Here is a 16,248-nt window from a genome sequence, read left to right on the forward strand (position 1 = left end):
ATGGTCTTGTACATTTTGGCTGATTTTCCCCAAAGTTCTGTCTTAGGTACTGTTGCCTTCTCAGTGTGAAGAACATCAGTGACCATGTTTCCACTGAAGTGGTTGGTTGGCTAAAACTTCCTGATCCAGAAAGTCACAGTGTCATTCAAGATAGTAGTGGATCCTCAGGCAGCCAGGGAGGAAAGGAGTGCAGTGATATTTCTAGCCATGAGAAACCCCAGAGATGCAAGAGACTCAAGTGAAGCATGGATTTTCTCTTTCTTTCTTCTTCCTTCCTTCCTTCCTTTCTTTCTTTCTTTCTTTCTTTCTTTCTTTCTTTCTTTCTTTCTTTCTTCTTTCTTTCTTCTTTCTTTCTTTCTCTTTTTCTTTCTTTCTTTTTTAAAGATTTTATTCATTTATTCATGAGAGATACACAGAGAGAGGCAGAGACACAGGCAGAGGGAAAAGCAGGCTCCATGCAAGGAACCCGACGTGGGATTCGATCCTGGAACTCCAGGATCACGCCCTGGGCCCCAGGCGGCGCCAAACCGCTGCGCCACCAGGGCTGCCCAAGCTATGGATTTTCACATGGGCACTCTCTCCATGCTGTTTAAAACTGCCCTATGCGAATGGGACAATGGAGGCCATCACTGCCAACTGGGTCTCTCTTCCCCAAAGATCTGCTACCTAGAGAAAGAGATGCCCTTTCCTCTTCTCTCCCCCTCATGCCCTCTGCCGTACCTCCTTGCTTCCTCCCCACCACTAATACCCAGTCCAGTCCTTCCCACCTACCAGGTGCCAGACCCCATCCCAGGGCTTACAATAACCCTGCCTTCCCATTTCATAGGTGAGGCCTAGAGAAGCTGAAGGACTTGCCCAAATCACACAGCAAATGGCAGAGCTGGGATCTGAAGCTGGCAACCAAATCCACGGAATGCCTTCCATTCTATCCTAAACATCACCATCTCCCCAAAAGAGGCTGGGAGTGAAGTTTGAGAGGGGCTGACAATACTTGCAGTTCCCCAGGTGACCACCAGATGGCTGTGAGCACTCGCTTCCAGGTAAGACTTCCTCCCCATTCTCTCTTTAGTCTGGGGAATCCCATGGACCCAGGCTCTCTTGGGAGGGGTGTGTGTCTGAGGCACAGTTATCGTTTTTTAAAGATTTTATTTATTTATTCATGAGAGACACACACAGAGAGAGGCAGAGACACAGGCAGAGGGAGAAGCAGGTTCCATGCAGGGAGCCTGATGTGGGACTCGATCCAGGCCTCCAGTATCACACCCTGGGCGGAAGGCGGCGCTAAACCGCTGAGCCACCGTGAGGCACAGTTAATATCCACACAAGCTCCCTGTCGAAGCCCCAAAAATCTGAGCATCGCCAGCGCACACATTCTTAGCACAGACCCACTTGGTCATTCAGCCAGTATTCACTGACAATTCCTTGGGCTCTGAGTGGGTGCTGTGGATGGAAAGGTGACCTGGACACATCCCTGCATTTTCTTTTCTTTTTCCTTAAAAAAAAAATCTTTCTTTTTAAAAGTAAACTCCATGCCACGCACGGAGCTCAAATTCATGGCCCCAACATCAAGAGTCGCATGGCTTACAAACTGAGCCAGCGTGGTGCCCCCACATCCCTGCATTTTCAATGTTCAGTAGATATTTATTGAGCATGTGCTATCTTCTAGGCATGGTTCTAGGCACAGTGGAGAAAGCAATGAACGAAAATACTTGGTTTCTCCACAGAGCTTCCATTCTGATGGGGAAACAGGGACAATCTACAAATAAACATTTCATATGATATTAAGTAGGGGGCCCTGAGGGTCTCACAGACCAGAAGGACAAACATGTACACAGTCACAACATGATACAATATGGTTATTTAATAAATACTTACTTAGTCCTTAAGTGTAGAGGGAGTTAACTACAGAAAAAGATAAACATGGTTTCCTGCCTTCACAGAAATTACAGCCTAGGATACAAAAGAGTAATTAATTATACATTTGATACACGTTCTGAAGGAAAAAGGAAGTATCATGAGTGGGGAAGAGAGACGGGGACAGTTTTAGGAGCCTGAGAAACACTTAGGTGTAGGTGCCCAGGAAGCAGATGGGCCCACTGGATCCTGGGTTCTCATCCTGGCCCCCCTCATTGTAACCATTTGCCCTCGAGCAAGTGATTTTACTTTTTTTTTTAAGTTTGTTTATTTATTTTAGTAATCTCTACACCCAACATGGGGCTTGAGACCAACCCCAAGATCAAAAGCCATATGCTCTTCTGACTGAGTCTGCCAGGCACCCAATTTTAATTTTTTTTTTTAAGATCTTATTTATTTGAGGGATGCCTGGGTGGCTCAGGGGTTGAGCATCTGCCTTTGGCTCAAGGTGTGATCCCAGAGTCCCGGAATCGAGTCCCACATAGGGCTCCCTGTATGGAGCCTGCTTCTCCCTCTGCCTGTGTCTCTGCCTCTCTGTCTCTGTGTCTCTCATGAATAAATAAATACAATCTTTAAAAAAAAAAGATCTTATTTATTTGAGAGACAGAGTATAAGCAGGGGAAGGGTCAGGGGGAGAGGGAGAAGTAGACTCCTCACTGAGCAGGGAGCCCGATACAAAGGGGTGCTCAATCCCAGGACTCTGATGTCATAAACCAAGCCGAAGACAGCCACTTAACCAACTGAGCCATCCAGGTGCCCCCTGATTTTTACTTCTGAAACCTACAAACTGGGAATAACAAAAGCCACGCCTAGAAGGTAGTTGTGGACATTAGATGAGAAGCTGCAAGTAAAAACTCTTAGTGGAATATATATTCTGCAGAGAGTAAGTGGTCAATAGTGTGAACCATATTATTAGTTACAGGTTGCAGCTGGGAAGGGAGCACTGGGCTGGAGATGGAGATGAGACCTGATGGCTTTCAGATGGGAACCGATGGCAGCGGAATGGCCAGAAGGATTCCAGAAGAGGTAGATCTGAGGAAGGAATCAGGCCACCAGGGAAGAAGAGGGGGATGGAGGAAAAGAAGGGGCAACAGAGAAGAGGAAGGAAAATGGAAGTGAAAGAGGAGGGGGGAAAGAGAAAGAGGAGGTGCTCTCAGGAACCTGAGAAGAAGCGCCAGAAAAGAACCAGAGGAGGCCGTGCCAGGGTAGGACTTGAGACAGGAGGGAAGGCTGCGGAAAGCCCCAGTTGTCCTACTAATAATGAGACCAATAGGGCAGCCTAGGTGGCTCAGCGGTTTAGCGCCGCCTTCAGCCCAGGGTGTGATCCTGGAGACCTGGGATGGAGTCCCACGTCGGGGTCCCTGCATGGAGCCTGCCTCTCCCTCTGCCTGGGTCTCTACCTCTCTCTGTGTCTCTCATACATAAAATCTTTATTTTATTATTATTATTTTTTAATAAATAAAATCTTAAAAAAATAGTGAGAGTGTGGTGGGAGGCTGAGGGGCAGAGGAGGGTAGGGTGCAAGGGGTGAAGCGGTGGACAGGGTCTAGGGGCCAGCTGAACCCAGTCCCCCAGTCGCGGGGCCTGGTTGCGTTCACGCGACACGGCCCAGCCTGCGGGAAAGTGACTCGCTTCGAATCCAGGCTTTGCCACTGTGACCTCTGCCTACGCACTCACCTTTTCTGAGCCTTAGTTTCCTCACCTCTAGGGAAAACCAGCGGCTTCCGGGAGGCTGCAGAGTGGGGGCTCCCGGGACCAGGTGAACCGCCAGCCCTTGATCCCGCCCCCTCTTGTCCGAGCCCCGCCCGGCCGCGCCCACTGGCCCCGCCCCGCCCCGACCCCGCCCCCAGGACAGGCCCCGCCCACCGGGCCCCGCCCGGGCCCCGCCCAGGTTGCCCGGGGCTCGCTCCCCACAGCCCCGCGGAGACGAGTCCGGGAGGGACGCCGCGCACCAGCTCTCCGCCGACTCCCGGCCCCCGCCCTGCCCATGGCCGCGCCGGGACCCCGCGCCTTACGGGTCGCGCTCTGTGGCGGCTGCTGCTGCCTCCTCCTGTGCGCCCAGCTCGTTGCGGCTGGTAACGCGGACCAGGGTCTGGTTGGAGGCCCACCCCGGGCAGGGGCAGGCGGAGCGTACCCTCACCCAGCCCGTCCGTCCTGGAGCCCCTGGGCTGGGGGTGGGAGGTGGGGGCAGGAGGGGACTGTCCAGAGAGTTCAGGGCTCCAGCGTTGGGTGAAGGGGGCTCTAGCCCTGTGTGGAGCCTCGGTATGTAATAGGCTCCAGATGTGGGGGATTAGAGGCTTCAGGTGTGTCTGGGGGTGACAGCGCCACACATATCAGGGAACCCAGGTGTATGCAAAGGGAGGGGACTCTGGGTGAATGTGGGGGAGGTTGTGGGTGTGTGTAACTATGCGTTTGTGGAAATTCCAGATGTGTAAGTGGGGCTTAGGGGATCCAGGTGTGTGCAAAGGGGTGAGAGCCACAGTAGTGGGGAAGGGGGGCTGCAGCTCAGTTTCAAGGAGTTGCTCCCACTCTCAGGCAAAGGAGCTCGAGGCTTTGGGCGGGGAGCTCTGCTCCGCATGAACATCTGGCCAGCTGTCCGAGGGGCCTGCAAACAGTTCAAGCTCTGTGAGCACTGTGTGGAGGGACACAAAGCACACAACCTCTCTGGCTGCGTGTGGGAGCAGTGCCGGCCAGAGGAGCCAGGTATGGAGCTGCGCCGTCCCCAAATTAAGTGCCCCCACTTCTGAACCCCAGGGCCTTGGGCCCTCTCTCCAAATCTCTCCCCTATACCTTCTCCCACCAGGACACTGTGTGGCCCAAGCTGAGGCGGTCAAGGAAGGTTGCTCCATCTATAACCGCTCAGAGTTGTGTCCAGGTAAGGGGACTTCTGCTGGCCTAAGCCAAGTTGGAGAGGGGGGGTTAAGGTGTCCCCAGCCAGAGCCTGCCCTCCAGGAAGGAATCAGCCTCTTTCAGGGAGCAGACTGTACTCATGAACACCTGGGTCCAGTTTCAGGTCTGCTTTTAGCTCATTGAGAAGTCCCCTTCCCCTCTCTGGCCTGTTTTCCCATTTAAAAATTGGCACAGCCAGAGAATCCAGGCCAGATGTGCAGAGGGGATGGAGGAGTTAGCTTGCCTAATGTAAAACATAGTGAGGACTTCAGAATCAGAAGTCCAGAAGAGAATGTGGGGGAGGGCTTCCTGGAGGAGGTGTCATCAGAGATGACTCTGAAAGGTAGAGGTGGAGGGAGGGCACATCTGGTGGAAGGAACTGTGTGAACTAAGACTTAAAAGTATGTCAGCTGGACCTGGACCTGGAACAGGGGGCCTGATATGAGTCAGAAGACCAGCTGTTGCCTGGGGCTGGGGTCTTGATGGGAGTCAGGGAGTGGGAGGGCTGATTTAGTATGGATTCCCTGTCTTCCAGCTGCCCACCACCACCCCACCTATGAACCAAAGACAGTCACAACAGGTAAGTGCTACCTGGGAGAATGGTAGTGGTGGGAGAACTAGAGGTGCCAGCAAAGACAGCTGGGCTCAGGCACTGACATGCTGTATGACCTCAGCCCTGTGACTCTTCTGCTGAGCCTGTTCCCACATCTGTAAAATGGGTTGGGTAATATCTCACAGAGTTGCTGTGAGAATTTTATGAGCAGGTGTATAGCACCTAGCCCAGTGTCTGATGCATGGAAAGCAGTCAGCAAACAAGGATTCCCATCCCTTCTGCCCAGTACCAGCTCTGGGAGCTCAGGCTGACCCTCTCGGGACCTGCCCTTGGTGCTGAAGGGTGTCCGGCTCAGGTCGCCAATGAGGTGTAGCTCAGTCACTACCTACCGCAACCACCAGGTCCAGAGAGGGTCACAAAGCAGGCTCCTGGCAGAGCAGGAGCAAGAACTCTGCCCCTTGATTCCCACTGCCCCTCAGGGTCTGGAGGTCACTGGGCTTGGTAGGGATGGCTGCAGAGGCTTTGGTTAATTAAAGCCAGAAACTTGATCTTGGAGGCTGAATTATTGATGGCTCAGCTCCCTCTGGCTGAGCCCCAGCTCGGTCTTGGGCAGCTCATTTCTTCCCTCTCCTCCTTTTCCCCCAGTGTCCGTTTCTGGGGCCCCCTCAGCTGTAGCTGGGACCACCCTTTGCCCTTCATATTCTCAGACACCCTGATACAAGCTACACCCTCTGAGAGGTGGACCTAGCTCCCAGCTAGGCCCCTCTCCACTGCCCCAGGATGATCCACTGCCAGTAGCCCTGCCCTGGCACCTGGCCTAGGGCCTGAAATCGAATCCCTAGTGGGAGTGGATGGTTAACGTGGCACAGCTGGGAGCCACCCAGGAAGCCTGACAACCATGGGCCCTATGATGGCAGGTTAGGGGGGGCGGGTTTCGAAAACATCAGGGGACACTGTGTGACTTGCCCCTTAACCGTGAGGTGTCTTTGGACAAGTATGGTCCTCAGAAGCCAGCTTTGACCTTTAAGATACATCACCTAGTCTCCATTTATCCATTTGGTAGGGTGTGGCCTCCACTTCTTCCTTCTTTAAGGGCTCTGACATTGGGTGACTCCAGGGTCTCAGGACTTAGGAGTCCTGAAAAAGGTCAATATCATCTGTAGCTAGGCTTTGAATCCTGAGACCCCAGGCCACCCTACTGGGCCAGTGTGGGTAGGGAGGCTAGAAGGGAGCCCATCGCTTTCAGGACCATGCAATCCTGAGGCCCAGAGAAGATGTGAAAGACATCAAGCCATAGAGCAAACTGGGAGCAGAGCCAGGGCTGGAGCCCAGGCCCCACCCTCCCCAGCCAGGCACTTCCCAACTGCCCACTGGATCTGGGCTGAACTTCTGAGCCTGCTGCTCAAGGCTCCCATTGTGAGGACTGGGTCCCCCAGGTGACCTGTGCTGGTTACTGGGGTGGGGTTGGGATCCTGGGCCCCAGCGATCTGCTATGACCTGGACTCTGCAGGGAGCCCCCTAGTTCCTGAGCCCCACAGCTCTGGCTTTGATGGAGCCAGCTTCATTGGGGGTGTCGTGCTGGTGCTGAGCCTGCAGGCAGCGGCCTTCTTCATCTTACGCTTCCTCAAGGCCAAGGACAGCACCTACCAGACACTGTGAGTACCTGGCCCACCAGCACTTCCCCCACTCCCCACTGCACTGCTTCTCAATGGGGCAGCCCTAAGGGCCTTGTCTTCCTCCTGATGTCACCCACGTGAGTCACACTTCTCCCTTCTCAACTTGTGGGGTTCTCTCTGCCCCTGTTGGCTGGGGCCAGGACTCAGCCTGGACCCGTGTCTGAGAGCCCAGCTGAGCCCACCTGTCTTTGTCCCTCATGCTGCCAGCAGGGAGGAGAACCAGTAGGTGGTAGCCCAGGCAAGCCTTCGTTTTGCAGCTCCGTGGCTGCAGGCAGGAGCATGGGACATGTGTGCGGTTTGGTTTTCCTCGAGGAAGGGGAGCTGCCCCGAGGCCCCCGTGTGCTGTGTGTGCGGTGGGGCGGGTTGCTGCAGCCTCCATTAAAGTGTGTTCTTCCAGCCACTGCCTGCTGTCTGGGGGTGGGGGTCCTCAGCCCAGCTGAGGCAGGGCCACTGCCCTGAGAGCTCTCTCTGTCTGGCCTCTGCAGAATCTGACCCCCTTCAGGCCTGGATTCCACAGGGGAAGGAGGACGAAGAGGCTGCCCTCTTGGCCCCCTTGTAGGCACTGGGGGTGGGAAAAACTTTGGCCACAAATTTCTGGCCCCTGTGGGCCATCAAGCAGACTCAGGGCCTGCTGTGTGACATTCCCTCCTGGCCTGGGCCTGGTACCTGCGGCTGAGAGCATTCTTCAATCACCTCCTGTCTTATCCATCATGCCTGTGGGCCCCCTGCCTGACACGAGGTCTGTGCCTGCCTCTCCCCAGCCCCCCGGCTTGGCACTGCCCCCAAATAAAACAACTCTTTCTGGCACTTTGCTTCATGTCCTGTGTCTTGGGCTGTGTGTGGTTTGTAGGGGTTGGGGTATAGCCATTGTCTCCCTAACGGGAATTCAGCCTTGGATTGCTACTACTACCTTTTCTTTCTTTCTTTCTTTCTTTCTTTTTTTTTTTTTTTTTTTTAAGATTTTATTTATTTATTTGACAGAGAGCACGCAAGCAGGGAGAGTGCCAGAGGGAGAGAGAAAAGTAGGTTCCCTGCTCAGCAGGGAGCCTGATGCGGGGTTCAATCCCAGGACCCCGGGATCATGACCTGAGCAGAAGGCAGATGCTTAACTGAGCCACTTAGGCGCCCCATCACCTTTTAAAATACTTTCGTTTGTTATACATGTTCACCCTCTCCCTGTCTTACCCCCTGCCCCTAGCCTTTATAGATAAGTCTGTGGAGATTCAGAAAGGTAAGTATACTTGCTCAAGATCACATGGTGGGATGGGGCAGGACTGGGATTTGAATCCAGACTTTCCTTTTCTTTTCTTTTTTTAAAAGATTTTATTCATGTATTTGGGGGGGAGGGTGCATCGCGCACATGAGCAGGGGTGAGAGGGAGAAGCAGGCTCTCTGCTGATGTAGTGGCTCAATCCCAGGACCCTGGGACCATGACCTGAGCTGAAGGCAGACCTCTAACTGAACCACTCAGGTGCCCCAAAGCGAGGTTTTTCTGACTCAGAATAAGCAGAAGTTCAGAATTTCCCTGCAGAGGCATCTCTAGGCTCTCTTGGCTCCTAAAGTTAGGTCTCCGCCCCAGTGCCATGGTGGAGATGCTCCTAGGACTCAACAGCCATTTCTGCACTTCTGGCCTTCCTCACTCAGGCCCTTCTGGAAAGCCTATGCCCTCCCATGCCAGTTCTTCCTCCTTCCCCCCTCATCCCCATCCCCCCACCCCCGCCCAGAAGTCTTCCTTGACTGATAACATCTCCTGCTGCTGGGCATTTGCTGGAAACAGGGCATGTGGCTAAGAGTCTGGCAGTGTTATCTGATTTCATCCCATGATTGTCCGAGGAAGCAGAGAGGCCATAGCAGGTAATGGTGGCAGTGGTGTGGCCAGCCTGTGGAGCCCGACCGCTCTGCTCTGTAAACTGGAGGAAGTTATTTCCCAGCTCTGGTCCTGCTTCCCCATCCGTGAAGGCGGGTAACAGGAGTGTCCATCTCAGTGGGATGTGGGGCAGATTCAGAGCTGGTGCACGTGCCCCACCTGCATTGCAGGGCACCCATCACCCTCCAGCTGTGCAGCCAGCACAGCCTTAGTGTTTCTGCCCACCCAGGCCCAGCCTCCCTGCCCTCCAGCTGGACAGGCTTTGAGGGACACTTGGGCCCACGAGCAGTTCTGGTTAGTCCTTGGCCTCATGGCTCACCTGCCCACACGTCGTGCCACCATCCACATGCCATACAGTCCACCTCCTCACCCCTTCACTCTCTTCCATCAAAGCCCCCATCCCAGACATCAGCCTCCCCTGCGAGCACCCCTCTCTCCATACTTGGATCTCCCTCTTGTTACCCAGCCTGTCTTGCTTTCTCTCTTCTCCAAGCCTTTGTACATGCAGTTTCTCCTGCCTGGATCACCCTCCCCTGGCTTCTCCTCCCAGCACTTAAGTGCTGGCAGGGATAATGCCCAGTCTTTCCAGGGAAAGAGGGAGAAAATACCCCCACCTCCCTCAATTTTCCACTCAGTTATGGAAATTTCTTTATCGGATGTTTGTTTTTTTCCAAAGTAGTAAGTGCCTGTAGGGAACAAAAGGACTATAAAGAAATGTATATGAAGAGTGAGAAACACTTTCCCCTGGTCCCACTCCCCAGAAATAATTGTGCTTAACAGTACATTTCAGACCTTTTTTGTAAATTTACAACATACGTACACACATTCAGCATTTAAAAAAATTTTTTTAAAGATTTTATTTAGTTGAGAGAAGGTGAGAGAGAGAGAGAGAGAGAGAGAGAGCATGAGAGGGGGAAGGGTCAGAGAAGCAGAGTCCCGGCTAAGCAGGGAGCCAAATGTGGGGCTCGATCCTGGGACTCCAGGATCATGACCTGAGCCAAAGGCAGACACTCAACCGAGCCACTCAGGCACCCCCACATTCAGCATTTTAAAAATACAAAGTGGGGTCCTGCTATACATGTTGTCCTGAAACTTTGCCCCTTTCATTAGAGATCTGATTTGCCCTATGACTTGTCCAGATGGTGATATTTTATTTGCCTGTATCCTATCCGTGTTTGGTTGGCTCACTTCCATGTTGATTTTTTTTTTTTTAAAGATTTGATTAGCATGAGCAGGAGAAAGACAAGCAGACTCCTCACTGAGCAGGGATTTCCCCACATGGGGCTTGATCCCAGCACTCCAAAATCATGGCCTGAGCTGAAGTTAGACCCTTAACTGACTGAGCCACACAGGTGCCCCCATGTTGATTATAAACAGCACATGATAATTTTTTTTTTAAATTAAGTAATCTCTATGCCTAATGTGGGGCTTGAACTCATGAGGCCGAGATCAAGAGTAGCATGCTCTACCAACTAAGCCAGCCAGGTACCCATTTAAAAGAAAAATTTTTTAAGGGCATCTGACTCTCAGTTTCCACTCAGGTCATGATTTCAGGTTCCTGAGATTTAGTCCCATATTGTGCTCTGGGCTCAGCATGGAGTCTGCTTGAGATTCCCTCTCCCTCTCCCTCTGCCCCTCTTGCTCATGCTCTCTCTCTCAAATTAATGAATCTTTTATTTATTTTTTAAAAAGATTTTTAAAATTTATCTATTCATGAGAGACAGAGACAGAGAGAGAGAGAGAGGCAGAGACACAGGCAGAGGGAGAAGCAGGCTCCATGCAGGAAGCCTGATGCAGGACTTGATCCCGGGACCACAGGATCACTCCCTGGGCCAAAGGCAGGCGCTAAACCGCTGAGCCACCCAGGGATCCCCCAATAAATGAATCTTTGAAAAAAATTTCACATGATAACTGGGCTTGTCTGCAGATCTTGGCACACTTGTGGGAGAGTTTGGAGAGGAGAGATCCCTGAAATTAGAATTTCATGATCCCAGAGAGTCCTCATGGTTCCATCCCATGTGGTGAACTTGGCCTCCACCTTCCCTGACACCCCCTGGTACCTCAGCCCTCCCCGCCCCCACAAGCACTGGGCCTGGCATAGAGAAGACCTTCAAGGAAGGCTTGATGAATGAACGAATGAGTGAATGGATGAGTAAGCAAACAAGTGAATGAGCCATCCCTCTCCTCTCCTATCACCCGAGGTCCCTCCCCAGCTCAGACCTCAACCCTCACATCTGCACTGTGGCTATTGCCCGCTCACTGGCCTCCTAGCCTCCAGGCCTGCCCTGCACGGTCTGCCCAACTCAATGGTCTGCCTGTATTAGCAACTATTTCCTAGGTGCCGCCGGGGGCTCCCCAGCGGACTCACGAGTGGGCATGAGGTCACTTTGCCGAGAATGTCTCCTCCTGGTGGGAGGCTTGAACAGAATCTCTGTGGCCCTGGGCATAGAAGTGCCAGGCAGTGAACAAGCCTGTCTCTGACCCTCAGTTTCTCCTTGTTTATTCATTCATTTCACCAATATTTATTGAGTTCCTGCTTTGTGCCAGGCCTATAGCCCAGGGCCAATAATGACTAGGAGCCCGGTTGTGTCAGGACCAGAGCCAACACACAAGCATCCCTGGCAGGACCCGGGGAGTGCAGTAGGTGCGGTGGTCACAACACTTGACAAGGACCAGGGAAGGACCCCTGGAGGAGATGGCTGTAGGGCCGGACCTTCACAGACAGGTGGGGCTTCGCAGGTAGAGATGGAAAGGAGGGCATTCCCGATGGAAGGCCCAGAACAAGCAAAGGTGCAAAGGCAATTCACCCTGTGTGAATCCAAAGGTCTGGAGGCCAGGATCAGAAGCTGGACTCCGTTCTGGCCTCAGGGGCTGAGGGTGGAAATGCCTCTACCCCCTGCTGGTTCTAGCCTGGGTGGGGTGCCCCTTCTGAGGGACAAGGGGCAGAAGTCTTGTTTCATGTCCTCCCACCAGCCTGGCCCCTTTACAGGCATCCTCCCTCAGGGGCACCAGTAAGATGGGCCTACTGTGGGCCCCATTCTCCCTTTTGCTCCTCTTGCTGGGGAAGCCAGGCCGCCAAAGGACCCAGCTCCCCCAGCTGCCCAGGTAGCAGCCGAGGGTGCCCTCCCCACCAACCCTCACTCCTTCCCTGGTGTCTATCTCCCATCCAGGCGCATTAGCCTCAAGGAACAGGATAGGAAGGTGAGAATCTGGGCTCTGTGTTGTAAATTTATGCAAAAATAGATGCAAATGGTGCAAACCCTCAAAAGCTCTGGAGGCAAGAGTCCTGATAGCTGGACTCTGGAGTTGGAAAGAGAACCACAGAGGGGTCTGAAAGAGATATGCCCACTCCCCCAGGTCAGCCCTGTGGCCACTCAGCCCAAGGGTGAGTCTGTGAATGTGTGGGACTACAGGCCTCCTCTGCTTCCTTTGCTTCTGTCCCCAGGACTACAGAGGGGTGTCTCTGCTTGGCTGCTGTTGTGCAATCCACTATGATTGCCCTCCAGGGGGATGGAAGGCTGGGAGAAGCAGGAAGGATTAGGACCGGGGTCTGGGCACCCTCCCCTCTGGTTTGTAGGCTTTGGAAGTACTCAGACCTCAGAGCCAACACTCTGTCTTTTCCTAAGGCAGGAGATCCAGAGACCCTGCTGTGTTCCAGGAGGCAGCCTTCACAGGAGCCAGGAACTTGGCATCACGGGGTGCTAGGGTGTCCGCCAGCTGCCAGACATGGCTCAGCCCTCCATAGAGCCCTCTTCAGGGGCCCAACCGAGCGGAGAGGGCTCCTGGGGTCCCACTGTTGGGCCTGTTCCATTGCCTGCAGGGTGAGGGTTGGTGACGCCCTCTTGGCGACTCCCCTCAGCCCATCTCCCCTTCCCCAGGCCCAGAAGCTGCTAGGGGCTGCTGAGCCGGCATGGCACGTTGAGTGGCTGGTGCAATCTGTGCCTACTGGAGGGCAGAGCCCTCCTAGTTTTTTTTGTGACACAGACACCAAACAGGGTGAGTGTCAGAGAGGCTCAAAGGGCTCAGAGGCCAGGCCCAATGGGCACTTCTCCTCTTGGCCTCTAGGGGGAGCCAGAGCCCACTGGAGCAAGGCCTGCCTCCTAGTCCCCCACTGACCAGGGCTTCCTGAGCTCCCAGAGGGCCTGAAGAAGTCTCAGAAGGCTTCCCAGGGGAGATGCCATTTGAAAGGGCCTTGAAGGCTGTGTAGAAGTTCTCCAGCTAGATGGGGAGCTGAGGACGTTCCAGGTAGAGGGATAGACAAACACACAGGGAGGCAGAGAGTACAAGAGGGTTTGAGGAAATCGTGTGAATGAGCTGAGGGCAGTAAGAGGTCAGGCATGTAGGTGATGTACTGGTGTAGGTCAAGCATGAAGCTTCTAGGGCTTCTAGAAAGGCCAGTTCATGGAGGGCTCTGAAGGGCTGACCAAGAAGCACAGGAAGCAATGGGGAGCCATGGAAGCATTGTAAGCAGAGAAGGGACCCAGTCAGGTTTTTGTTTTAGGGAAAGCACTCAGGCTGCACCATGGAGGGCGCACTGCGGTGGGGGCGGAATGTCAGGGGAACGAGTTCATCACTGTTCACGAGCAAAGATCACTCGGACTCACACGTTATCAACAAGCCCCCAATCCAAAGAGGAGCCCCCTCACAGTGTGCTTACCCTCTGCCGCCACCACCCCCTGCTTCTCCTCATCTCTTGTCCAGCCGGGAGCAATGGCTGCTGTGCTGGCCTTCTCTGCCTCCCTAAGTGTTCCAAAAGCGACAGGGTGCTCCTGTGGATTTCTTCTGCTCTTGGTCTTCCTATAAAGCAGGTTTGGGGAGACAAGAATCTGAATTCTGGCTGGGGCATGAGAATTTGCACCAGCTCACTCTTCAGGGTAAGTTGCCAGCAGGGCCCAGGGAGCCTGGGGGGCATTTCTTTGGTACTCTGAATCTCCACCCTGGGATCTGGGGACCCCTCCATCCCTGCCTCCTCCTTACCTCCGGGTACCTGGGAGCTGCAGGGGGAGCTGGAAGACTTTATTGGCGAACACACCTTTGCCCCCATGAGGCCTTCCACCTCCTTGGGGAGGCAGATGGCTACCAGCTGGTGTTGGACAAGTTCTCAGAGGGCAGTGCAAGCAAGTGAGCCTGAGGTGGGCCTGGAGTTGGAGAAGAAGGTGAGGGAGGCTGGATCCTTTCCTAGCGCTACCATGACCTTCGTAAATGATCCAGGGCAATCCCTTCCCCTCTGTGGGCCTCCGTCTGCTCATCTGAGAAATGGCAATCATGAGACAGAGCGGTGCAGGAGTGGAGATCTTGGGCTCTGGAAGCAAAGAGTCCTGAGTTCAAATCTAGATTTTTCATTTACTAATCATGTGACCTTGGGCAAGTCACCTCTGTGTCAGTTTCCTCCCCAGTAAAACGGGCAAGGAGGCAGGGAGGGAGGCTGTGGGAGCCATCTGAGGTCCTGCTGCATGCCTGTGTTATCTGCTTCAGAAGAGGAAGCGGGGAAGGGTTTGTTTTTTTTTTTTTTATGTTTTTTGTTTTTTTCAGAGTAACAGTGACTGTTGTGAGACTTCCAAGAGGGAAGTGGTTATGAGGAGGTGCCCCAGGATCCTCGTTGCAGGCCCAGGCATTGGGAAAGCCCTCCCAGTCCCCCCCTCCCCTCACCTTGCAGAGTTGTTCAGGCTGTTGGTGGGAACTGGGGATTCTGGGAGGGGGCAAGGCAGGGGGAGGAGCTAGTAGCTTTAGAGCCACAGTACTGAGTTCAAGTCCCAGTACCCCTGTGCCGGGCCCAGTGACCTTGGGAAAAGACTCTGGCTCCTTGGTGCTGCTGTTTTCTCCTGGGACCTGATGACGTCCGCCCCACAGTTGCTCTGAGGCTCCTGTAAGATTGTCTCTTCAAGGATTCCAGGCACCGTGTCCTGCCCCAGGGTGCCTCCATTGCCTCCCTGCCGGGGAACTCCCCGAGCTGCCACAACCGGAAGCCCTTTACCACCTACGATGCTGACCATGATGTAAGCATGTGCTGTGATCATCCACGGTGCCAGGTGGTACACATCACGCTGCCAGTCCAATTTCAGTGGACGCTACACAATGTCAGAGGCCACTGCTCACAAGTATGGCATCAATGGGCCTCAGGCCAGGGCATGGGCCACCCTTACTGCAAGGTTCACATGATGCTTACTAGGATACCCTGTCAGCCAGTCCCCTTATCTCTCCTGTGCAGCTTCCGGACCTTCAGCTACCCTCCCTGTGGCTAACTGCCTCTGCTCTCCTGCCCACATTTAAAAATTAAAACACGTTAACCCTTTCCTGACTTGTAGGACTCTTCCAGTTACTGGGAAAAACTCAAGAGGGCAGAGCAGAGACACAGAGTTCAGTTTCATTCAAGGAAGACCTTCCTTCCAGTCCGGAAGATGGAAGGGTTGGCCTTGTAAGGTAGTGAGGCTTCCATCTCTGGAGATGTGCAAGCCGAGGCCAGAGGAGCATGTAGTGGAGGACTTGGAAGGATTCAAGCATCCACGGATAGCACTCTGGTGCCCTCCAGGTCCTACAAGTGGATGCTTTTGTGGGCCGACCTGTGTAGCGTCTCACCCAGTTGGCACATACCTGTGCTTCTAGGCCATCTGTGCCCCCTTCCCCCTCACTGCCACCTCTCTTGTGAGCCAAGTTCTCATTCTCTACTATTTCTTGCCTGTCCCATTCTGGGCTAGTTTGAACTCAGAGTCAAGCCAGGGAAGGTATGTTTGTCTTCCACAGGGTAGCAGTTATCAAGCACATTCTAGAAAGTGGCAGAGCAACACACAGTTGAGACTATGATAACTGCAGTCCGGCAGGGAGTCCTGGGCTTGCATGCTGCCCTGTCACGGAGCTGAGTTATCTTGCAGCTGAGTCTCCAGTTCCTGATTTCAGAACCCACCGAGGTTTACACCGAGGTTTACACCAGGCTGCTGCCTCCTTAGCTCACACTGGAAGGCCAGGGGGTTTTGGAGCTGTTGCAGGTGTGGTAGCTCAAGGGTTTCTGGTTTCTGGTTCTTCTTCAGGTGGCAGAGGAATGTGGGGACTCAGGTCCCCTAGTCATGTTTGGGTGGAGGTCAAAGGTCAGATGGGATTCTCGGGGAAAGCAGCCCCCTGGCAAAAGGGCACAGGCCGGGGCTCAGATGCCAAGCACCATGTTCCTGGCGGGCCCCACTCTAGTCCCTCCCTGCCTGCACAGCTGGGCGGGGGGGATGTGGGCTCCTCCCTGTGTCCCGCACACCCTGCTGTCTCTGGAGATCCACTCATTCAACAGGTCCCTGCAGGGCAGGTCCTGCGGTTCACACTCCCCCTAGCCCTGGCCTGTGCGGTCCACACCGGTTGGCCTGCAC

General features: G+C 53.9%; 2 protein-coding genes across 4 annotated transcripts; both read left to right on the top strand.

Moving 5' to 3' along the window:
- The first annotated feature begins 3,824 nt into the window (after positions 1-3,824).
- On the top strand, positions 3,825-7,849 carry CD164L2 (CD164 molecule like 2). 3 transcript variants are annotated; one of them, XM_072750651.1, is made up of 6 exons: positions 3,825-4,004; positions 4,450-4,617; positions 4,718-4,789; positions 5,339-5,383; positions 6,867-7,011; positions 7,518-7,849. In XM_072750651.1, the coding sequence occupies exons 1-6, from the start codon at positions 3,902-3,904 to the stop codon at positions 7,522-7,524; spliced, it is 540 nt and encodes a 179-aa protein (XP_072606752.1). In that variant the 5' UTR covers positions 3,825-3,901; the 3' UTR covers positions 7,525-7,849. The 3 variants fall into 3 exon arrangements, with proteins under 3 accessions (XP_072606752.1, XP_072606753.1, XP_025870272.1); XM_072750652.1 differs by having other exon boundaries at positions 3,825-3,989; XM_026014487.2 differs by lacking the exon at positions 7,518-7,849 and having other exon boundaries at positions 3,825-3,989; positions 6,867-7,015.
- Positions 7,850-12,625: 4,776 nt separating this feature from the next.
- FCN3 (ficolin 3) lies at positions 12,626-15,141 on the top strand. The gene is given in 9 exon segments (XM_026014391.2): positions 12,626-12,720; positions 12,778-12,895; positions 13,401-13,548; positions 13,645-13,777; positions 13,887-13,936; positions 13,939-14,020; positions 14,793-14,900; positions 14,902-15,005; positions 15,008-15,141. Coding segments are annotated over 9 exon segments (972 nt in total).
- Positions 15,142-16,248: the final 1,107 nt, after the last annotated feature.

The sequence above is a fragment of the Vulpes vulpes genome, chromosome 2 (assembly GCF_048418805.1).
Source record: "Vulpes vulpes isolate BD-2025 chromosome 2, VulVul3, whole genome shotgun sequence".
NCBI classification, from domain to species: Eukaryota; Metazoa; Chordata; class Mammalia; order Carnivora; family Canidae; genus Vulpes; species Vulpes vulpes.